Source organism: Pan paniscus, chromosome 23, assembly GCF_029289425.2.
Source record: "Pan paniscus chromosome 23, NHGRI_mPanPan1-v2.0_pri, whole genome shotgun sequence".
In the NCBI taxonomy this organism is placed as follows: Eukaryota; Metazoa; Chordata; class Mammalia; order Primates; family Hominidae; genus Pan; species Pan paniscus.
Window position 1 is genome coordinate 43266828 of NC_085927.1, and position 25032 is coordinate 43291859.

General features: G+C 46.3%; 1 protein-coding gene across 6 annotated transcripts in view; it reads right to left on the reverse strand.

Annotated features, from left to right (window-relative positions):
* Positions 1–25032, reverse strand: part of LARGE1 (LARGE xylosyl- and glucuronyltransferase 1) — an 852160-nt gene that overhangs the window by 257088 nt on the left and 570040 nt on the right. For all 6 annotated transcript variants that reach the window (XR_010111820.1, XM_003821498.6, XM_003821496.5 and 3 more), the window contains one exon: positions 13510–13665. Coding sequence is in view for 5 of the 6 variants with exons in the window: in XM_003821498.6 (XP_003821546.1) it covers positions 13510–13665 (156 nt within the window). In the remaining variant the exon portion in view is untranslated. The remainder of the gene's footprint in view (positions 1–13509; positions 13666–25032) is intronic.

The following is a 25032-nucleotide window of genomic DNA, read 5'->3' on the forward strand; positions in this document are numbered from 1 at the left end:
GCCTGTAATCCCAGCTACTCGGGAGGCTGAGGCAGAACAACTTGAACCCAGGAGGTGGAGGTTGCAGTGAGCTGAGATCACGCCACTGATCTCCAGTCTGGGCGACAGACCGAGACTCCATCTCAAAACAAACAAACAAACCAAAAAACAATAAAAAACCAAAAACAAACAAACCCCCCAAAAACAAACAACAAAAAAACCAAAAACAAAACCTGCCTCCTTTTCACCCAGGGTTTGGGTAATTTCTCTGGAGAGCCATGGAGCCGGAGGGAGTATTTCACTAACAGGGTCTGAATGCTACTGTACCCTGCTCTCTGGCCACTGCCACAGGGAACAGAGGGCTCCTGACAAGGGAGGCACAGAAACAAAAGACAGATTTCTCCTGAGATAAAATGCATTTGCTAAATTGCTTCTTTGGGCAGCCAGCTGAGGCAGAGGGAGATTTGGACTCAAGGAAAATGGCCCGTTAGGCAGTTTGCATTTATTTCTCCTCATCTTTAAGGACAGTGGCCTAGACTGACCTTTTGAGCTGCTGGAAATGATGGCTGGTTATGCCTGAGGATCCAGAGGGAGTACAAGTGCATCCTGTGCTCTGGCCTTAGAGACTTCTGTTCACAGTTGCACAAACTAAGGAGTGAGATTATGGGGATAACTGAAAAGCGAGACCTGATATCTCTGACACTCATTTTCTATGTGACCTTGAGCAAGTCATGTCTCTGAATTAGTAAGACAAAGGGTTTGGACTTCCTAAAGTGACGCTCAAGGATCACGCACTCACCGGGTCAGGTAAAGTGAGGAGAGCTTTGCAGGTTCTTTCTCATGTAAGACTCACATCAACTCTATAGATCAGGAACCACTCTTAGTCCTCTTTAGTAGGAGACGACATCCATCATCTGAAAGGTTTAGCCATTGCTTAAGGTTATACAGTGCGCGAACAGAGTAGCTGAGATTCAAACCCAGGTGTATTTCCTCTGACTTCTTGCAGGTAACCAACTCACTACAATGCCTAGTTGGTCAGCCTCTGGGCTTCTTTCTAGTTCTAACAGTAAACGATTCTGTGACTGCAGAGGACTCAACACATGTATTTCACACGGTGGCAGAAACATCCTGTGCTCACCAATATCCATATTTTGCTCTCTTCCTGGGCACAGAGCTAGGCTGTATCTCCAGCCTCCTTGCAGTTAAGAATAACTCTGTGATACAGCTCTGGCCACTGGAGTCTGGAAAGGCTCTGGCTAGTACAGGCACCACTCTGAAGCCTTGCTCAGGAACAAATTTTATTCACCTTCTTTTCTTGGCTGACAGCCAGAGCAAGAGAATCCTGTAGAGCAGGCTGGGGTTCTGTGGAGGGCAGAGCCACAAGACAAAAGGAGCCTGGGTCCTTCAACCTGCAGAAAAGCTACCTGCCAATCATGAACACCCATGTGGACTTTCTGCAAGGTTCCAGCAGGTTGAGCCACATTACAGCTGCTCGTGCTACCTTGACTAACAGGCACATCTGAATGCTTGTAGCCTGTAAGTGACGGAGACATAGTACGATGGACCAATTAAGGAGTCTCGGAGGCCCCGTTTCTTTCTTCCTGTGACACCCCTCCTTCTGATGTCTTGGGGCAATGGGTGAAATCACTGATGGGGAAATTACCACTCAAGCATGTTGCTTTGCACTTTCAACTTGCTTTCACTTTTTGGTGGCTTCGTATCCACTATTTCATTTTTACTCCTCCCCAATGCTTGCATGAGACAGGCAAGGCTGCCCTTAGGGTCCTCAGTTGACAGATGAGGGCCCAAGGTGCTCAGAGAAGCTGGGGCTCCAACTCTGGTCTCCTGAAACCTAACCCAGAGCTTGTCCCTGTGGTTTCCACAAAGCAGTTACATCTTATTAAGCCACAAGGACAGGCAGAAAAAGCTCACGACCTTCCTCGTTGCCTGCTGTGTGTATTAATCAACAAGTTCCAGGAACCCAAAGCATTTTTTTACTAAGGAAACCAAACTATGAGTCCATTTTCATTCTTTTGCAGGGAGGTAGGGGGCTGCATTCAGGACTGTTGAGTGAAGGTTCAGAGAGGGTCTGCCCAGCCCTGACCTCTACTTGGAGGAGATAAGAAAAAGTCTTGGTCTCCTCCCTCCCAGTCATCAGTATTAATTCATGCATCACATACAATTCATAGGCTCTTATTTTATGCCAAGTCTTGTGCTAGGAATAGGGAATGAGCTCCTGCTTCTGCGCTTGTATTATTCCTATGGTCTAGGAGGAGAGGCAATGAAGCCAGTCACTAATTACAAACACAGTGCAATCATAACACAAACCTTAATTCTGGGGGGCCTTTGCCATCTGCCACATTGTTCTAAGCTCCTGGCCCTGTCTTACTTTATTGATTCCTCTTAAGTCTATCAGATAGGAATAACTAATTTCCATCGTACAGATGAGAAAACTGAGGTGCAGGGAGTTTAAGCAGATCACCGGGAATCCCACAGCTGGCAGTCCAGCTGGGATTTCACATGAGGCAGCCTCATTCCAGAGCTGCCTTCTTATCTACTGTACAAGTAAGAGATGCTACTTGAGAAAGGGAGATATGGTAGAAAGGAGAGGAAGGGAGGGAGCTGCTTTATAGACAAGGGAGGGCCGAACACCTGGCAAGTGCAGAGAGATGACAACCAGTGCCTAGAGGGGTCAAACAGGGCTCTGTGTAAGTTGCAGCTGAACAGGATCAAAGCAGCCAGGCCACAAGGGGAAACCGTGGCCCAGACTTGTATCCACTGAGTCTCTTGATTCCACAGCTCCTCTTCCCTTCACCCCCTCTCTCTGGAGCTTAACACATTCCTGGAGGGTCCCTGGAGACTGGCCTTGAGCAGCCTAGCCTGCCTTAGGGTTTTGGGTCTGTCCATCCTGGGCTCTGCTGCCTGCTGCGTGACTGAAGAGTTGGCGACATGTGGCTCGCACGTGAGAGCAGGTATGCATTCTGGGCTTTCTCCGGGATTCTTCTGAGATACAGCTGTTTCCACAGAGCCATCTGTTTCTTGGCATTGCCTTGCAGGGTGATGCCATACAATGTTATAGAATCTGTTTATATGTGTCTTATTTTTAACTTCTAGTTGAGGTGATGCTGTTGTTTTTTCCTCTTAGTGGGCTTAGTGTCAGGGAACGTGGCCTTGGAAGTGGCCTGTCACCTTCATAGCGTGAGAGAGTTAAGCTTGGAAGCCTTCTTCATTTCAGAGGTGAGGCAGTGATCTCCCAGCAGTTGAGAGAGCGGGTATCCAAGACAAGCTTTCTGGAAAATACTCGTAACTATAACTGCCTAGATGGTGCAGCACTTTGAATACTTTAACCCCTTTAACTCTCCTCAAATAGCCTGGTGTGGGTGCATTTACTGACCATTTTACAGATGGGAAAACCGAGGTTCATGTAAGGCTAGAGTTATGCCTAAAATCATAGATCTGGTCTAGGGCCACGGGGTCTTGCTCTGTCGCTCAGGCTAGAGTGTGGTGGTGCCGTCTCGATTCACTGCAGCCTCGACCTCCCAGGCTCAAGTGATCCTCCCACCACAACCTCCTGAGTAGCTAGGACCACAGGCATGTGTGGTTTGCTTATTTTTCACAGAGACGAGGTCTCACTATGGTGCCTGGGTTGGTCTAGAACTCCTGGGGCTCAAGTGATCTTCCTGCCTCAGCCTCTCAAAGTGCTGGGATTACAGGTATGAGCCACTATGCCCAGCTTGGGCCAAATATTCTGAGTCCAAGTGGAGGGATGTTTCTGGCACACCACAAATGCTTCAAGAAAAGGACTTGTTATAGTTCATTTGTTCAACAAGATTTATTGAGCATGGATCTGGTACCAGGCACTCTTTAGTGAAGATGTACTGATGAATAAAACAGATAAAAAGCCCTGTAGTCACAGAGCTTACATTCTAGTGGGTAGAGACATGATCAACAAAAATAAATAAGTCATGATTATATTAGTGATAAGTACTATGGAGAAAAATGAAGGAGCCCTGGAGAGAGGGAGTGCTGGGGTATGGGACAGGCATTGCAATTTTAGATAGAGGAGTATTTTAAATAGTCGTAGAGAGACCACTCAACTATGAATCAGGGCTTGATACCGGCTTCAGCTCTGCCACCAACGTGTTTTATGAATTCACCTCTCTGAGCTTCTATTTCCTTCTGTATAAAATGGAGATAACAGCAGTGGCTCGCGCCTGTAATCCCAGCACTTTGGGAGGCCGAGGCGGGTGGATCACGAGGTCAGGAGTTCAAGACCAGCCTGGCCAAGATGGTGAAACCCCAGCTCTATTAAAAATACAAAAATTAGCCTGGCATGGTGGCAGGTGCCTGTAATCCCAGCTACTCGAGAGGCTGAGGCAGAGAATTGCTTGAACCCGGGAGGCGGAGGTTGCAGTGAGCCGACATTGTGCCACTGCACTCTAGCCTGGGTGACAGAGCGAGACTCTCTCTCAAAATAATAATAATAATAAAATAAAACAAATAAATAATAAAAAAGGAGATAACAGGAACTACCTTGAAGGGTTAGTGAAAGAGTAAGAAAACCGTATGCATATAACAACTAGGAGAATTGTGGAATAACCTGGATATATGTAATAATGTTACTATTACATTAATATGACATACATAGCTACATCCATTTGGGAAGCACTTCCTTGTCTTGTGGCTTTAGAGTTAGGTAGACCTGGTTTCTAATCACGGCCCCAGCACTTAGGAGTTGTGTGGTCTTGAACAAGTAAATCATTTCTTTGAAGCCTTCCTTTCCTTATCTGTGAAGTGTGACTCATAATGACTCCCTCTCTTTGTGGTGAAGATTAAAGTTGTATTTCCCTTTCTCTTTCTTTCCCTGTAGAAAATTTCCAATTCCCAAAAGCTAGAGGCAAGCAGAGAAAGGTCTTAGAACAGCACAAAGAGCTGTGCTCATGCAGGAGAGACCAGAATGACTAATACCTATCGTAGGGATACCCAGCAGGCTTTGGTTCCCTGCTATCACTAGGAGGCTAGGAGACCAATACTGATTACTCAGAGTGCTGTTTTGAGGAGGATAAAGAAGTTGGGCATAGGTGAATAATGCAGTCATCAATTAGTGATGTCTGCTGTGGGCAGGGGTCGGAGACACTGGCTGTTGACTTACAATTCCATATACATTCAAAAATTCATTGGTGTCCAGTGTATTTTTTTTTGTAGTTTGTGGATGTTTGGTATGTTTCATAATCTAGCTTTTAACATAACAACAGATCATTCTTTTACCATCAGTCTTTCTAAATTAAATACCTTTGTGGGTTTTTTTTTGTGGGGGGAAGGGGGCGTTGGCTGCCTTGGAAAGAAGGAACAAGGAGGCGAGCCCAGAAAGGGTTGTTCTGAAGCTGATAAGCAGAAAGTGACAGCTGTCAGAAAGGAATCCACAGAATAAGCAGTGAATAGTCTGGGGCCATTTCCTGCCAGGTTAAACAGTATCTTTCCTCCTCTGGACAACCCCCGCCCACCTCCTCCAGCCTTTTCAATGTAACCACAGTCATCAAATACTGTAAACTTAGTTTAATACTAAACTGAGTTTAGTGTTTGCTTACTAAAGGAACGGCATACACTTTAGCAGCAAGTTTCCTGTCCAAATTGGTTAAAACCCATCTATTTTAATGGTTTTTGCATTTAAAAAGATGAGGTTCCTTTAGTTGGAAATTCCCTTAGGTGGAGCAAGACCCTCTTGATGATAAAGCATCACCCTACAAATACAATACTTAGGGAGCATTGCATGTTTCTAAATAGCAAACTGAATGGAAACTTTCTATGCTATCTTCTGGGCTGTCAGGTACTAGGGAGGTGGAAGGATCCTTATTTCCTTATGTTTCATTAAAAAAAAGAACAACAACAACAAAAAAAACCCAACAAAACCTAGACTCCAGAGGACAGGGCTCAGATCAGTGGGTTCTTTACAGAGGGGAATATTTCAGCTCAACATGAGGTAGAACAATTTAGCATCTGGAGCTTTCCAATAGCAGAGTAAGCTGCCTTGGAAGGTGGTGAGCTCTCTGTCTTTGGGAGGATTTCAGCAGAAGCCAGATGCAAGCCTATTAGGGATACCGTGGAAGGATTCTGAATAGATAAAACGGTAGAGAATAGCTCTGATTATCCACCTATGTTCTGGGAGAGTCCTGGGGTTTCTTGGATATTCTTTTATAAATTTAATTTAATTTAATTTAATTTTAGGGACTGGGTTTTACTCCATCACACAGGCTGGAGTATAGCGGATCAATCATAGCTCACTTCAACCTTAAACTTCTGGGCTCAAACAGTCCTTGTGCCTCTGCCTCCAAAAGTGCAAGGATTATAGGCATGAGCTACCACACCCTGCCATTTCTTGGATATTCTTGAGGGGCTGGGTTGTTGAGGAAAAGGGAGAGAAATGCTAAGGTATAGAATTCTAACCTCCATCCCTATGTCAATCAATCAACTCATAATAACCAATGCATACCAAATGCTTACTGCACTACATAAAGAATTTACAAGTTCCAGGGAGAGATGCCCAAACTATGAGAGACAAGTGGCTGTGGCCAGTTAGCTACTGTCATTCCATAGCACTGGGGGAGCCTGTTCTCTTGCAAATCAAACTGTCTTGTCCTAGAGCAAGCAGCCCAACCAGTGGCTCTGAAATGGGGCTCTGCCCCTCACATCTTGGCTCCTTGATGAAGAATTACATCCCTGACTGGATGTCCTTATTTTCATTTTGGCAGCAAGGCAAACCAAATAGCCTCTTCTTCCTACCCTGAATTTCCGAATCAGTGGGGATACTTGGGATTGTCTGACTTAGAGCAAATGTGACACCTTCTCACATGCTTTACAGACAGATTTCTCAGAGACTCTACAGGTTCCCTTCTCTGCTATGTCTTTTTACCAGAGTTGCTAATAAAACCTAAAGCCTATGTGTGGAACAGTGGATTATGATCACATGGGTCAGGCATTGGGGTCTGTGAAGAAACTCATCCCAAGGCACACTGTGTTCCTGGTGCCAAGTCCTTCTTTTTTGGCCTTCAATTGTTCATAAAACCCCATGGCAATGGTGTCATGTACCCATTTCTCAGATGGTAAACCCAAGGCTCAGAGCGTTTAGGTGAATTCTCTGAGGTCATGTGTCTATTAAATGAGCGATTCAGACTACCAGAGAGCTCATACTCTTATTGTCATTATCAATTTCCCAGTGAAAAAATTAAAGTAACGCAAAAATTAACTTGTGCAGCTCTTTCTTTTCTTTCTTTCTCTCTCTCTTTTTCTTCTTATCTTTTTTTTTTTTTGATGGAGTCTTGCTCTTATTGCCCAAGCTGGATTGCAATGGCATGATTTCGGCTCACTGCATCCTCCGCCTCCCAGGCTCAAGCGATTCTCCTGTCTCAGCCTCCCAAGTACCTGGGATTACAGACACGTGCCACCATGCCCAGCTACTTTTTGTACTTTTAGTAGAGACAGGGTTTCACCATGTTAGCCAGGCTGGTCTTGAACTCCTGACCTCAGGTGATCTGCCCGCCTCGGCCTCCCAAAGTGCTGGGATTACCGGCGTGAGCCACCGCACCTGGCCTGTGCAGCCATTTTTATAGTTCTCACACTGACTTCATTTGACTCTCAACTCCCAGCAGGTCCTCGAGTGATCATGCTTGTGTTGGCTCCTGGTCTCCAGTGCTCATGTTGCTCCCTCCCACCCACCAAGTTTACCCTTCAGACTCCTTCACTCCTACTTATTCAACCTTTAAATCTCACCTCCTCCAGGAAGTCTTCCTCGATGCACCTTCTCTACCTAGTTGTGTAAAATGCCCTTCCCGTGTGCTCTCAAAGCACTACCACTATTCTGGCACTAACCACACTACTTAATAATCCTCTGCTTGTCTGTAACCCTCACTCGACAGTCACTCCAAGAGCCGAGCTTTAATCTGCAATGCTGCCTGCTGGAACACTAGCCCTGTGTCTGGCGACTAAGTGAATTAACAACTGGGTGGATGATATGGTTTGGCTGTGTCCCCACCCAAATCTCATCTTGAATTGTAGCTCCCATAATTCCTACATGTTGTGGGAGGGACACAGTGGGAGTTAACTGAATCATGGGGGCAGGTTCCCCCTATACTGGTCTCATGGTAGTGAATAAGTCTCATGAGATCTGATGGTTTTATAAGGGGAAACCCCTTTCACTTGGTTCTCATTCTCTCTCTTGCCTGCCACTGTGTAAGACGTCCCTTGCTCTTTCGCCATGATTGTGAGGCCTCCCCAGCCATGTGGAACTGTGAGTCAATTAAACCTCTTTCCTTTATAAATTACCCAGTCTCAGGTATGTCTTTATCAGCAGCATGAAAATGGACTAATACAGTGGATGAAAGGAGTCTTAAGTCACTTAGACACTGCCATCAGAGCCTGCTCCCATCTAGGATCTCAAGTCCAAAGAAGAGGTTCCTGACTTGGTTTCTTTCAGACTCACCACCATCTGTGCACTTATCACAGCTCTAATGACCTCTTCCCACAGAGCTGGGAGCATAGGCTTTGGGCTGGATCCAAGATCATACCCTTTCCCTCTGGTTGTGTCTGCAGATAACACTTGACATGCTGCGGAAGACCAGGTGGTAAACTCCCTACAGAGCTGTGGTTCAGGAGTGCAATGTTTACAGACTCTCTCTTTGCCCCAGCTCCAGCCCTAGCCCCAGCCCCAGCTAGCAGAGGAACAGGGCTGGAGCAGTGCACAGGAACCTGCTTGTCTTGACTTATGAGTGCTAGCTGCACCTGCTCTCATGTTCTTAGTACCCACAAAACAATCCATCTGCTCTCTCCATTCCCACCGCAACTGTCCTAGAGATCAGAGCCCCACCCATCATGTTTTTGCCTGGGATGGGGCAATGTCCTTTTTTTTTTTTTTTTTTTTTTAGATGGAGTCTCACTCTGTCACCCAGGCTGGAGTGCAGTGGCGTGATCTCGGCTCACTGCAAGCTCCGCCTCCCGGGTTCATGCCATTCTCCTGCCTCAGCCTCCTGAGTAGCTGGGACTATAGGTGCCCACTACAGGCGCCCACCACCACGCTCGGCTATTTTTTTGTATTTTTAGAGAGACAGGGTTTCACCGTGTTAGCCAGGATGGTCTTGATCTCCTGACCTCGTGATCCGCCCACCTCAGCCTCCCAAAATGCTGGGATTACAGGCGTGAGCCACTGTGCTCGGCCGGGGCAATGTCCTTTAAGTGGTCCCTCCAGTTTTGTCTTTTTCATTTCATCCTCTACCTTGAGTGATTTTTCTCTAATATAAATCTGCCCATCACTAAAACCCTTCAGTGGCTCCTCACTGCCCTGAGGAGAAACTCCAAGCTTCTCAGCACAGTCAGGGCGCCTCCTGGTCAGCTTTGTTCCTAGTCATGCCCCCAACATGCCTGTGCTCTGGTACATGAACTTCCAGCATGTTGTCTTTTAACAATTCACTTCTTCATCTGCTCTTCCCTTTACCTGGTGGTACTTCATTCTTACTTCTTAAATTTACTTAGTACATTCACTCAATAAATATTTATTAGGTGCTTATTATGTGCTTGGTTCTATCCTATGTTAGGACGGAGAACCTCAGAGGTGAACAGTACAAAGTCTTTAAGAGTCTTATGTTTTGGTATTACATTTATGAAAAAATGTAGGAAACGAACATATGAACCAGGTAATTGTAAACAGGAGTAGATGCTCTGACAAAAAGAAAACAGGGGCTGGGTGCAGTGGCTCATGTCTGTAATCCCAGCACTTTGGGAGGCTGAGGTGGGTGGATCACCTGAGGTCAGGAGTTCAAGACCAGCCTGGCCAACACAGTGAAACCCTGTCTCTACTAAAAATACAAAAAAAGTTAGCCGGGTATGGTGGCAGGCACCTCTGATTCCAGCTACTTGGGAGGCTGAGCCAAGAAGAATTGCTTGAATCTGGGAGGCAGAGGTTGCCATGAGACGAGATCGCGGCACTGCACTCCAGCCGGGGCGACAGTGCGAGATTCCGTCTCAAAAAAAAAAAAAAAAAAAAAAAAAGCCAGGTGCGGTGGCTCATGCCTGTAATCCCAGCACTTTGGGAGGCCGAGGCAGGTGGATCATGAAAGAGATCAAGACCATCCTGGCCAACATGGTGAAACCCTGTGTCTACTAAAAATACAAAAATTAGCTGGGCATGGTGGTGTGCACCTGTAGCCCTGGCTACTCAGGAAGCTGAAGCAGAATTGCTTGAACCGGAGAGGCGGAGGTTACAGTGAGCTGAGATCGCGCCACTGCACTCTAGCCTGGCGACAGAGCAAGACTCTGTCTCAAAAAAAAAAAAAAAAAAAAAACAAACCACCAAACAAAAACAAACAGGGCATGTCATAGACAGTGACTTCATGGGTTACTTTGTGTGGGGGTAGGGGATTGCAAAGTTTCTGTGATATCACAGCTGAGACATTTAAACACAGAGGGTCAGGGTGTTCCCGCCAGTGGGAACAGCAAGCACGAAAGCCCTATGGTGAGCCCGGAATGTAGAAGGCACAGAAAGGAGGTGGATGTGGCCCATGCATAGTGGTCAAGGGAGAGAGGGGAGAGAGACTGGGATGACAGGCATGGTGACTGCTTAGAGCAGGCTGCTTTCTCATTCATGGGCCTCCTGGGCCCCGATGGCCCTTCCTGTTGGCATCTCTAAGAGTTGTTAAGCGGCAGGCCACTTACATACAGGGGCGGGCTCAGTCTCTAAGTTCAACCCCCGTGAGCTACATGGCTCCTGGCAGAGGGCCAGCATTCACGCATTCTTCCTGAGCAAATAAATATGGTCACGGATTCCGAGAAAGACCACCGACGACTTCTTCACCTCGCCGATCCCCCCAGGGGAATGAGATGGTAGGAAAAGCTGGTGAGTCACTCATAAAAGGAGTCTCATTTCTTATGACACTGAGCAGCAGCATGGCATGGGAGTGCACCGATACAGATGATTAACTGACGGCTTCATCCTGCAAGGCTTTTTATGGGAGCCTTCTCCATGGAGGGGGGAAATAAACGAGGTACGAGAACAGTTTCCATTTAACGTTTGGAAAAATGTGCCGAATGGGCACTCAAATCTTGATGATGACAAATACTGATGTGAGCAAAGAGAACTGAAGGAAAAACTGAAAGAACAGTGTTTGTTGAGCCTCTAAGTGCTTCCCAGAATCTGAAAGAGTTCGAGTGCTTAATGGTTTTCTTTCCTTTATCACCAGACGCAAAGGATGGCAGATGCTGAGAAGGCCTCTAGGGTGATGGGGAGAAGGGCCGGAGCCAGTGGCGATCCACTGTGACTTGGGGACCCAGTCACAGAGAGCAGGGGCGCACTGTGACCAGGGTCATCCTGATAAAAGGCCAGGCGAGTACATGCCTCTGGTCCTTCCACAGGTGCCCTTCCCTGCCATTGGGAGCCTAAAAGAATTCTCACTACATCCAAAATAACTATAAAAAATAACTATAAAAACAGCAGCAACAATAAATCAAAATTCTGAATCTGAAACCCAACATACAACCTCCTACCAATCTGGCTCCTGCCTACCTGAGCCCTCCCTCCCCACCAGCTCCTAGGCACACTGGCCATCCTTCTGTTCCACACCCCGAACCTGTCCTGCCTCAGGGCCTTTGCACCAGCTACTTCCTCTACCTGGAACGTGCTCCCTTTGCTCTTCTCTGGGAGGCTCATTCATGTCATTTAGGTTTCAGACTAAACGTCACCTCCTCATAGAAATCCTTAAACCAGTGGAGCTGCTCACTAATACATTGCTATGTAGCAGTTGCCACTGGCTGATCATTGTTTTCTGAGAGTTTAGTTATTAACTGTGTCTCCTCCACCAGAATATAAATATCATGAGATCAGGAACAAAAGTCCTTTTTCATCTATGAATACTTAGTGTGCAGAATAAGTAGAAGGTCCTCAGTAAATGTTTGCTGCCTAAAGGAATGAACCAGGTATTTCTGTGTCTAATACTAAGGGTCAAGGAAAGAGCAGAGTGCAAATATTGACTATGCATGTAACACAGGGCCAACACCAAGCTAAGTGCTTTGCATGCAACTTTTCAGCTACTGTCAAAACATCCCATGTAAGTTTGCTGTTTTTGAGAGAGTCTCACTTTGTTGCCCAGGCTTGCGTGTAGTGGCATGATCTCGGCTCACTGTAACCTCCGCCTCCCGGGTTCAAGCAATTCTACCTCAGCCTCCTGAGTAGCTGGGATTATAGGTGCCTGCCACCATGCCTGGTAATTTTTGTATTTTTAGTAGAGATGGGGTTTCACCATGTTAGCCAGGCTTGTCTTAAACTCCTGACCTCAAGTGATCCGCCTGCCTCGGCCTCCTAAAGTGCTGAGATTACAGGTGTGAGCCACCGTGCCTAGCCCCACAGAAGTTTTTATTCCCATTTGACAGTTGAAGAAAATGAAGCACAGAGGTTGAGTCACTTATCTGAGATCACACAGGTAGTAACTGGAAGGAATTAAAGCCAAACCCAGGTCAGCCTGACTCCCCATGCCCTGCTTTTTCTGTTAAAGTGCCTCTTCTCTATATCCTAAGAAACTCACAACCAGTCTCAACGTTGCTCCTTGTTTCCTGTGGGGCCATGGGCAACCTGCCTAATCTCTCTGTGCCTCAATTTACTCAACTCTAAAAAGTCGGTTCTGGCTGGGCGTGGTGGCTCACACCTGTAATTCCAGCACTTTGGGAGGCTAAGGCAGGCGGATCATGAGGTCAGGAGATCGAGACCATCCTGGCTAACAAGGTGAAACCCCATCTCTACTAAAAATACAAAAAATTAGCCGGGTGTGGTGGTGCATGCCTGTAATCCCAACTACTTGGGAGGCTGAGGCGGGAGAATCGCTTGAACCCGGGAGGCAGAGGTTGCAGTGAGCCAAGATCACGCCACTGCACTCCAGCCTGGGTGACAGAGTGAAACTCTGTCAAAAAAAAAAAAAAAAAAAGTGGGTTTCTATGAACATCAAATGAGATACAGCATATGAACAAATTATAAGTGGTGAAGAAACAGAGAAACAGGAATAGCTATAGTAGACTATAGCTATGGCGGTGACTTAGTACCTACCTAACACTGTCTTCACCCATGCTCACCCTAAAGGAGCCAGTTACTTGTGAAAAGCTCTTTTTGTGTTTCCCCATGCACTGACTACACTGAATCCTGGGTCTCCCATGTGGGTATCATGTCCACAAAAACACTGGTGTTTCCTGGCTATGAGAGACACTTGATCTTTCCTTTCACTGGTGGTTTTGTTCATTCTGTTTCCTCTGCTTGGAAACTCACTTCTGACTTCACCTCGTCTGGAGCAAACATACCCTGTCTGCATCCACAGTGATGAGCATGCAAAGGACCCGCTGATGTACCTCTCTCCCCCACTAGATGGTGGACCCTGGGCACCGATGGCGTTGTGTTCACCTAGGTCCTGCCATGAGCCTGACATAGAGCCTGGCATGGGGGAGGTCCTTGATGGATGAGCAGAGAAGCCGCCCCTTCCCTGTCCAGCCTTGCGAGCCACTTACGTTTTCACTGTTGACATCAGCCTCACTGGGGCAGCCAAACAGTTCCCGCCTCAGAAGATTGCCGTCATACTCCAGGAAGGTCAGGTAGAGGTTGCGAAAAAACTCCACATGCTTGTTCTTCACCCGGAGCTTCTTGGGGGAGTTCCAGTGAATGACCTGGCAGGGAGATAAGGAAGTGGTCAGGTATGGCAGGGGTGGGGTGGGGGTCCCTCACAATTGTAGGAAGCCATGGCTCAGCACTGGGCTAAGCATTATTTGAGGGTCTGCTCATTCACTCATTCAACATTTTGGCAGAGTGGTTAAGGGTAAGGGCTCTGGGGCCAGGTCACCTGGGATCAAACCCTGCCTCTGCTCTAGGTAGTCCTTTAATCTCACACAAGTGACTGAATCTCTGTGCCTCAGTTTCCTCATCTGTGAAATGGGAATAATCTGTGCCAGTTATTACATTGTCATCTCTCAGCCCTAAGATGTGATGCTTACTTAGGCCACGACTCTACAAACCCTAATTCTGCTTGGCCACCTGCTGCCTGTAGGTGCCACCCAGAGGGAGCATGACTGGGACATGAAGGGTCTGGAAGGGGAGAAAGGCGCTTGCTCCTCCTGTTGCTTCCTGTCCCTGTGGGCATCACCCTAGTCCCATTTTTTCAGCCCAGCAGTGGCACCTCCTTCCTTTAGCAGCAGCTGCATCCATTCTGCAGTTTTTCCCACACTCAGAACACGCTTCGCTGTCCCTACTTCTCGGCCCAGTGATGCTGCCTCTGGAATCGGCTGGTGATGCCATCCTAGGGGTCTGGGTCCTGGCCCCAGGTTTTACTCATTCCTACCTCCTCCTCCTATTTCTTCAGCTCTAGGGTAGTGCTTCCCGTACCAAGTGAACACTTTATGCCTTATAACTATTTTTAAAGATTAAATTCTCTGTTCAAATAATTGCTGTGGTCCTAGCCTCCAGCTAGGACGTTGAATGATACACTGTCTCATAAAGCTTTTTTGAAAAATAAACAAGTTCATGCCTATAAAGCATGTAAATAATGCCTAGCACATGGTAAGTGCTCAGTAGATGCTGGTTCTGACTACTGAGTGCCTAGAGTATAGAGGGCTGGGAAGCAGCCAGAGACATGGGACACTGGGTCCCTCCCTTGGCACACTCATGGTCAGTTGGGGAAAAGTGTCCACAAACAGGTAATTTGAATGTGATAATGGAGAGACGATCAAGAAGAAATGAGAGGCCGGGTGCGGTGGCTCATGCCTGTAATGCCAGCACTTTGGGAGGCTGAGGCGGGCAGATCACCTGAGGTCAGGAGTTCAAGACCAGCCTGGCCAACATGGTGAAACCCTGTCTCCACCAAAAATATAAAAATTAGCTGGGCGTGGGGTCTTTCCGCACAAGGGGCGGAAAAATGTTGGTAGTGGTGTCGTGGGGTCATGCCCTGGACCTGAGAGGCCCATGGTCAGCACTCAGACTGCAGGTACTGCAGATTTTCAGCAGGAGGAACATCCGTAACTCTAGGTTTCAGAAAGATCACTCTATTCATAATGAAGAAGATGCAAGTCGCAGGATGGGAGATGCAAAACTAGAGCCTAGGATGATGGTTAAGAGTCCGCTGTAACTTCCAGCTGAGACAGAAGGCCTTGCAGACAGTTTGATGGGAGAGACAAGATATGCACAAGAAAAAAAAATCTGGGAAAAGCAATAAAATATTTATAAAATATTTATTTATTTGTTTATGACATGGTCATAACAAAGTGCACTCTTGGCTCACTGCAACCTCGACCTCCTGGGCTCAGGTGATCCTCCCACCTCAGCCCTCTGAATAGCTGGGACCAGGCACATGCCACTATGCACAGCTAAGTTTTTGTATTTTGTAGAGATGGGGTTTTGCCATGTTGCCCAGGCTGGTCTCAAACTCCTGGGCTCAAGTGATCCTCCCACCTTGGCCTCCCAAAGTTCTGGGATTACAGGTGTGAGCTACCACGCCTGGCCTAGAATATTTAATAGTACTAAATTTATTCTAAGAAAGCACCTTAATTTATTATTAATATCTGGTGGCATTCATTGTTAGTATTAAAAATGATTCATTATTACTATAGAATAACCATGATCAGCAAGACATAATTTGTATTAGTTTATTTAATACTCATAACAGGCCTATGGGGCAGCATGATTATTAATTCCATTTTACAGATGGGGAAGTAGAGGCACAGAAAGACTCTGTAATTTGCCTGTGGTCACAGAAAAGTAGGCTTGGAACCTCTGAAGCCTGGTTCCAGAGTCCACCTGCTTAACTACTCACTGGGCTTGCACTGTGTCTGAGATCAGCACACAGGGACCCAGGAGACTGATGGCTGGGCCAATCAGATGGCCTCTCACAGTTGAGCCACATAAGCTGAACCCTGAATGATGGGTGGAGGCAGAGGGTCCAAGGGGACAGGTTGAGCCCAGGTGAGGGAAATCACACACCATCAAAAACAGCTAAGCCAGGGAAAGACCCCATGAGGACTGCACTGTGAAGTGGCCCTGGTCATATATGATCATATTCTCAATGCTCCTTGGCAGACACCAAGGCAAGGCTCAGCCCAGTGCAATGGCGTGAATACCTGAGCACAGTCCCCAGAGAACCCTCCATGGGACACCTGTGACGGGAAAGGGAAGCCTGTACTGAGTGGCCACTGCTCATGCCCTTGGCTGGGAGCCTTCTCCTGGGGGGCTCACCCATGGGTTGAACACTTCACCAGCAGTTTTACATTCATTGGCTTCTTTTAGTCCTCACAATGACCCTAGCAAGGCATGCAATCGTAAAGGGAAAGAAACAGTGAAGAAGTGACTTGCCTATGGCCACCTGGCTGGTAAACATGGGAGCTAGGCTTCAAACACAAGCATGTCTGATTCCCAAGCCCACGTTCTTTCCTATACACTGTGGAGGACAGAAGCCAAGCTTTTAAAACATTCTGTTTCATGCTTTGTCTGATTATAGAGGAAATGAAATAGCTTTTCCCTCAATAGCCCCCTACTACCCTTACTCTCTCCTCCTGTGGGGGTTGAACAGTATATCAAATGTAATGGACTGTCTCCCATTCCCCCACAAAATTCACATGTTGAAAGCCTAATCGCCAAGGTGATGACATTAGGAGGTGGGATCTTCGAGAAGTCATTAGGTCACAAGGGAAGAACCCTCGTGAGTGGATTAGCGCCCTTAGAAAAGAGACCCCAAAGTGCTCCCTTGCTTGCTTCCACCATGTGAAGACAGATGGAAAAGGTGCCGACTATGAACCGGAAGGCATGCCCTCACCAGACACCAAATCTGCCAGCGCCCTAACCTTGGACTTCCCAGCCTCCAGAAACGGAGAAATAAACATCAAGCAGCCAGACTGGACTAAGACACTGAGGGAAGGAACTGGGTATCCACAGCTCAGTCACTTCTTGTTTCCCTCCTTTGGTTGGGTTCCATCTATGAGAGTCTGCAGCAGGGTCCAGAGCCTGCCATCTGAAGAGAGGACTGGAAGACCCAGCTCCCTCTGTCCTCTATTTTGGGAATGTGCATTAGCAATAACCATTGAAGTTGGCTGGATAAATACTGCTCTAGAAGACCAGTGTTCTCTCTCATGGCACAGTGAATTATGGGAAACCTATTTGGTCCAAACCACATCCCCACGAACTCCCATAACCAACAACGAATGATACAGTAGCCAGAGTAAGAACTATGAACCTCAGACCAGCCGAGGTCTGAATTCCAGCTATGCTCTTTACTTAGCTGTGTGTGTCCTTGAACAACTCGTTTCTCTTCTTGGAACCTGTTTCCTCAAGTGCAAGGTGGGGATCAGCAAGTCTGACAAAGTAGGTAAGACGGTTAAACAAACGCCTAGCTCAGTGCTTCCATGTTAGAGTGGTTCCGTAAGTGTGGGTTTCCTACCCTCTCAAAGATGGGGCAGGGAAGGAGGAGTTCTGCCCTCCTTTCTCCTTCCTGCTGGCATCAGTCAGAAAGCAAGCACTCAGCGTTCAGGAGGGTAGAGACGGCTGGCAGGGGTGAAACTATTTGATGAGGCTTACATTTCAGGGACGTATGAGTGTGTAATATGTGCTTTTCTTCTTGTGCCTTTTGAAGGGTAGGAGAGGGAAGACTCTCCCCTGAGAACACATTTGATCTGGGCATAAGATCCTGGGCCACGCATTAAAATAATTGCATGTGGGCTGGTGTCACTCACACCCAGTGGGGGGATCGTGTCGTCTTTGCGAATGATTCCGGTGCTTGCCAAGTGCTGAGCCAGCAGGAAGGTTGATGGATGTGGATCTGACTGAGGAAATGCAAGCTTCTTCAACAGGGAGAAACTTAAACTAAGTGAAAAGAAGGGCTGGCCTATGGACCCCGCAAACAAAGCTTAATGGATTGTGCACAAATCTGCCATGTACTTAAGAGACATGGTCTCATTAAATCCTCCAAACAAGCCCATTTGAATCCCACTGTCCACTTTATGGAGATGGTATGTGACTTGCCTATATCTCACAGCTGGTAAGTTGCAGTGCTGAGACTGGAAGTCAACTCTAAAGCCCAAACCTGAGGTTCTTAACTACTATCAAATCTAGTCCTAAAGGGCTGAGCATTTTACAGATGAGGAGAGTGAAATTTACAGAGAAATGAGTCTGCCCAACATCACATGGTGAGTCTGTGCCAAGTCAGGGTTGGGACTAGGACCCAGGTCTCCTGGTGCCCCACAACCCACCCCAAGCTGTCTATTAGCTCATCAAGCCTCATCCCACTCTGCATCTGTCTAGTTTGTGTATTCACTACAGGCAAGTGCTGGTGTTACATAAGAAGGAAGATGGGGGAGTGGATGGCGAGGTCATAGGCAAGCAAAGGCGGTTCTGAAGAGTGCTTTCCCATCCAGCTCCCTCTGATCGGCAAGCCCATTCAAAAATCTGTTAAGGTATATTCAGGTTTACATTTTGCACCTGAGTTTTTAATCATCAGGACATAGAATACTCCATTACCTTGTGCTAGGATCTAAATAAATAATATTTAGTTTGGTACAAAAAGTACTTGCGGTTTTCGCCATTAAAATTGCAAAAACTGCAATTACTTTTGCACCAACCTAAATAGCTATCATGTATTTAATACCCATTATATGCTAGACATTAGGCTGGTGTTTTTTGTTTGTTTGTTTGTTTGTTGTTTTAGAGATAGGGTCTATGCCATATCACCCAGGCTGGAGCACAGTGGTGCAATCTGGGCTCACTGCAGCCTCAATCTCCCAGACTCAAGTGATCCTTCTCCTGAGTGGCTGGGACTACAGGCACACACCACCATGTCCAGCTAATTTTGTTTATTTTTTGTAGAGCTGAGGTCTCACTATGTTGTCCAGGCTGGTCTCAAACTCCTAAACTGAAGTGAGCCTCCTGCCTCAGCCTCCCAAACTGCTAGGATTACAGCACTTTGAGCATCTGCATCTGGCCAGGCCAGGGTTTTTTATGTATGTATGTATCCATATACATATATATGATATTAAATACATAATACCTATTATTTACTTCTCTACATTGAATGTGATCATGGGATTATAGAGGAAACAAAATAGCTCTCACCTTTCCCTCAGTAGCCCCCTACTGTCCTTACTCTCTCCTGCAGGGGTTGAATAGCTTATTAGATGTAATGGACTGTCTCCCACTCTCCCTCAAAATTCATGAATGTGATTGTGGGATCACATTTAATCAAAACAACCTGGTATGGTGGTTTCTATTATTATCTTCATTTTACAGAGGATGAGTCTGAGCCTCAGACTAGCCCAGGGTCACTAAGTGAGTACATGCTCAAGCTTAAAACAAAATCAGATCTGTCTTGCTCAGTATATTAGTCAGGGTTCGCTAGAGGGACGGAACTAATAGGGTAGACATACAAAGGAGTTTATTAAGTCTTAACTTACATGATCACAAGGTCCCACAATAGCCTGTCTGCAAGCTGAGGAGCAAAGAGAGCCAGTCCAAGTCCCAAAACTGAGTCTGATGTTTGAGGGCAGGAAGCATCCAGCACGGGAGAAAGAGCTGGGCTGGGAGGCTAGGCCAGTCTCTCGTTTTCACATTTTTCTGCCTGCTTTATATTTGCTGGCAGCTGATTAGATGGTGCCCACCAGATTAAGGGTGGATTTGCCTTCTCCAGCCCACTGACTCAAATGTTAATCTCTTTTGGCAATACCCTCACAGACACACCTGGGATCAATACTCTGTATCCTTCAATCCAATCAAGTTGACACTCAGTTTTAACCATCACACTCAGAAATGATTTTCTTTCTATTATATCTCATTTATTTATTCAACAGATAGTAAGATGAGCGCTGATTTTGTGCCAGACACTGATCTGGGGGCTGTGAATGCAGAGATACACACAAGAGACCATACTCTCTTCCTGAAACTTACAACTTAGATAGAGAGGAAGGTATCACAAAACTGTCCATTTTAAACTACAAGTATGATAACGTGCATTTAAAGAGGCTGTTGGTGATTTTTCCTGGGAAGGGCGCATTAAGTGGAAAGAAACCAAGACCCAGAGTCGGAAAGTGACTTACCGAGAGTCACACAGCAGAGGTAGAAGTAGAGGCCAGCTTCTGTCTCCTGGGCCACTTCTCTTTCCACTAAACCACATCTCTCACTCTGAAAATCTGACTTAGGATCTGTGTTGCTGATATATATATATATATTTTTATCAGTGCTTGTCTGACTACTAAGAAATGTTACGTCTTGGTCCCTTGAGGGAAAGAATCACCCATCATTGTTGGCCTGGGGGCAGCAAGCTGGTGACTGCTAAAGAATGTCTTGTCCTGGTCCCTCGAGGGAAAGAATCAGCCATCATTGCTGGCTTGGGGGCAGGAAAAGCTGGTGGTGTAGGCATTTATTGACAGGCTTTCACATCTGAGACACAGTGACACTGGAGAATGCACCCAAAATAGATTTTTGTAAGGAGCTGATAAGTGCATGTGGATCTACAAGGATTGTGATGAAAATCTGTGATAACTTGTTCCACTTTCTGAGGCACGTTATCAAGTAGTAATAATAATAATTATTATTAGCAGCTAACATGTATCAGACACTTACTGTATGCCAGGCACTGCTCTGAAAACTTTGCTTCTGATAGCTCATTTACTCTTTACACAACTCCATGAGACAAGTGATGCTCTTACTATGTTACCTGTCAGATGAGAAAAGTTTAGCACGTTGCCTGAAGTTACATAGCTAGAAAGTAGGAGAGTCAGGATTTGAACCCAAGCAGATAGAAAAATTAGAATTCTGTGTCCCTTATTTCTCCCACATCTGTCATCATTAAATGAACATGAGATTGACAAAAGATGACAGGATCAGAAATGAAACCTACTTTCCCCTTCTAATACCCACCCCTGGGATACTAAGGCTGCAGGATGATTTAGGATTTCCCAGATACACAGGCAGAGCCTCCAGTCTGGCAGGAAGCAGAGAGAGGGAGGCATGGAAGCTGCATGCCAGGTGGGCTGCAGGAGCTGCCAAGCATCAGGGGCCCCATGGGTGTGATCTGATTGGATCTGAAATGCCTATAAAGGCTGAGTATATGTGCCGACTTGGAGTCAGCCTCCACTGAGCCAGAGAAAATTGACAGAAATTGATTACTGTCCAGGAAACTTAAACATCATCTGGGAAGGCAGCAGAAGTCAATGTGATTAAAGGAGACACGAGAAACTCTTATCACCAATCAAGGGCACAGAAGAAAGCAGTTCAAAGGCAGAAACAAGACCTCAGTGCAAGGACAAGGCTGTGGAAAGAGTCCAGCCAATACTTCTGATGCACTTAGACCCCAGAGGGTTCATAAAAGTAATTAACGGTGCAAAACAGCGAAGAAATCAGAGCCTGTGTGCAAATGGCCAGGTGAATAAGAACGTGGATCTTATCTCTTCCAAGTTACTGGGATAAGAGGCATTAGAAAATGGGTCTCCATCTCAACACTCCAACTGACCTTCTATGATCCACAGAATAACACCTAGCCTGATAGGTAGGCCTGATGCAAACTGCCTCCCACTTATGATTCCAGCTCTATATCCAGGCTAAAAGGCAATCCTAGTATTTCTTAAACCTGTCTCTCATGATGCTGTGCTTTTCCATGTGCTCTCCCCCTTGCTTGAATGTCCTTATTTTCTCTCTACAATGCCCTACCTTCTTTTCTCTTCCTTCCTTCCTTCCTTCCTCTCTTCTCTCTCTCTTTCTTTCCTCCTCCTCCTCCTTCTTTTTTTCTTTTTTTTTTTTTCTGAGACAGAGTCTCACTCTTGTCACCCAGGCTGGAGTGCAATGATGCGATCTCAGCTCACTGCAATCTCCACCTCCCAGGTTTAAGCGATTCTCCCGCCTCAGCCTCCCGAGTAGCTGGGACTACAGGCATGCGCCGCCACGCCTGGCTAAGTTTTGTATTTTTAGTAGAGACGAGGTTTCGCCATGTTGTCCAGTCTGGTCTCAAACTCCTGACCTCAGTTGATCTGCCCACCTTGGCCTCCTAAAGTGCTGGGATTACAGGCGTGAGCCTCTGCGCCTGGCCTCCTACCTTCTTTACTACCAATGCCAGCTCATCCTTCATGGCTGAGCTCAAAGGCACATGTTCTGCAAAGCTTTTCCTGAACACTCACATTGACACCTCCTTGCGTGTCTCCCCCTCCACCCCATTCTTCCTAACAGAACACTAACTTTGTTTGTAGTTGCAATGTCCCCTGCCCCTGTGAATGGATCGTGACCCAAGATCCAAGCCAATCATGATGATCCAAGTCTCTGATTTCCCAGACTACCTTGCAGCCAGGGGTGGCCACCTGACCCAGGAATGCCCAAAAAGTTACACAGGGAAGCATTCGATTTCCTAATAAAAAGGTTCACATATGGCTAGTGTCCTCTTCTCACTTCACTCACCTTTCTATCGTAAACAGAGATGCGATGACTAGAACCATGACAGCCATCTTGTGACCATGAGAGGTCAACACATTGCTCTCCTATGAGCCAGTGTCTGTGTTTGCTTACTCTAGAGTTCTCAGGTAAGAAATTCAAACCCCCTACTTTATTTTAAGCCACTGCATATTGAGTTTTCTGATTCTCATTGTAAGCATTCCTAACATAACACCCTAGGCAATTGCTAGGTCCTTCTTCAGTGCTCTACAGGCTCTTGCAGTTAGCTCTATTAGAGAACTCATCGCATGCTTCTTGTAATTATTTATTTACATGCCTGCACCTGGCAGCATTGGGATGTGAATTTCCAGGCTGGTAGGGAACTTGACTTATTATTCTTTTGGAGTGCCACAGTGCCTGGTACGCAGTTAGTATTTAGTAGCTGCCCTTTGGTTCAAGAATGGAAATCATGATGATGACATTCTCAATAATCCTCACATTCTGTCTGTCTACAGTAAATCAATGATTAAAGCTCTACTAATGTGGGATTTGGAATGGAGAAACATATTCCCCTTTTCTTTGTCTAAGGGACAAAGAGCTTGTCATTTTTTCTTGAAGGAGTTTAAGCTCCCGCTTGTTATCCCCTTGTTTGGATTTTCAAAGAGAAGGACAATATTTTCACAAGTCCTTTTCCTTGTCATCTTCGGGATTATGACACATGAGAGAAAAGGAGGAGCAGACAAACCTACAAGCCAGACCCAGCTCCAGCTCTGAGCTGCACTTAGTTGCTATGTAACCTGCACCTAGTTGCCTAATATCACAGAGACAGCCCCTCATCTGTAGAAGGGGTGTTTGAACCTAAGTACTTTGCAAAGAACCACAAGTACTTTGCAAAGTTGTGGTCAATATCAGGACAGATGAAATGATGGAGATAAAGGTATATTGCATGTGTTCATTCAGTTATAAAAGACATCTGGTTTAGACTTCATGAAAGAGTCACCTTACCAATGAAGAAGGCTGGATGAAAACAGAACCTCTATGGGGGAAGGAGGAGTAAGAAACAAGATTTTAAATATGGGGCTGCAGATTGTCACACAACCTGAGGGGCAAGGAGAGGGAAGGTACAGACAACACAGCCCAGAGACGAAGCCAGGCCAAGGGCAGGTCCTCCTGGCTAGACTTCAAGGAGTGACCCGAAAGGGGGACTATTCTGAAACACAGGCACTTTAAATTGGGTTTAAAGTACTGGGCAGATGGGAGGTGGAGGTTGCGATGAGCCAAGATTGCACCACTGCACCCCAGCCTGGGCAACAGAGTGAGACTCTGTCCCTGCTCCCCCGCCCACACCCCACCAAAAAAAGTACTAGGCAGAGATCAAGAGTGCTGTTGGGCAGGGGCAAGGCACTGATCTGGTAAGACTTAGGTTCAAACCATTGCCTTTTCTGTTACTCCAAACTACCTACTATATTTGAACCTCTATTTTCCAACCTCTTAAAACAAAATAATAATACCTGCTGCATGGGATCAATGAGACAAAAGCTGTAATGGCATTGTAGTAGGTAATTTTATGGGTCAACTTGACTGGATCATGGTGTGCCCTGATATTTGGTGAAACAATTATTTCTAGGTGTGTTTGTGAGGGTGTTTGCAAATGAGATTAGCATCTGAATCAGTGGACTCAGCAAAGCAAATGGCTCTTCCCAGTACAGGGAGCCATCGTCCAATCCATTGAGGCCCTGATAGAACAAAAAACCAAGGAAGGAGAAATTTGCTTTTTTTTTTTTTTTTTTTTGGCTCACTATTTGAGCTGGGACATCAGTCTTCTCCTCCTTTCAGACTGGAACCGATATGGTTTGGCTGTGTCCCCACCCAAATCTCATCTTGAATTGTAGTGCCCATAATCTCCAGGTGTTGTGGGAGGGGCTTGGTGGGAGGTAATTTAATCATCGGGGCGGGTTTTTCCTGTGCTGTTCTCTTGATCATGAATAAGTCTCACAAAATCTGATGGTTTTATAAAGAGCAGTTTCCCTGCACAAGCCCTCTTGCCTGCTGCCATGTAAGACATGCCTTTGCTCCTCCTTCGTCTTCTGCCATGATTGTGAGGCCTCCACCTAGCTAGGTGGAACTGTGAGTCCATTAAACCTCTTTTTCTTTATAAATCACCCAGTCTCAGATATTTCTTCATCGAAGTATGAAGATGGACGAATACAGGGATTTAACCATCAGCTTCCTTGGTTCTCAGGCCTTCAGACTCAGATTGAATTATAACACTGGCTTTCCTGGGAATCCAGCTTGTAGATGGCAGATGGTGGGCCTTCTCTGCCTCCATAACCCATGGGTCAATTCTCATAATTAGTATCTTCAGATACATATACATTCTATTTCCTATTGGTTCTGTTTCTCTGGAGAATCTAATATAGGTGTCCACCAAGGAGCCTGCAGCAGATCCGTGCTCAGTGCTTGTGATGTGAATCAAGTCTGTGGAATATACATGCTCCATTCCCACATGATTCTCTCTGAGGGAGGCTCAGCACTAGCTAAAGTGACACTGTCCAACATCCTGGACTGCTGGATCCTTCAATGCAAGAGCTGTGTTCTATCCAACTTTGCATGCAAAAGGAGGCTTGGTCAATGTTTGTTGACTCCCC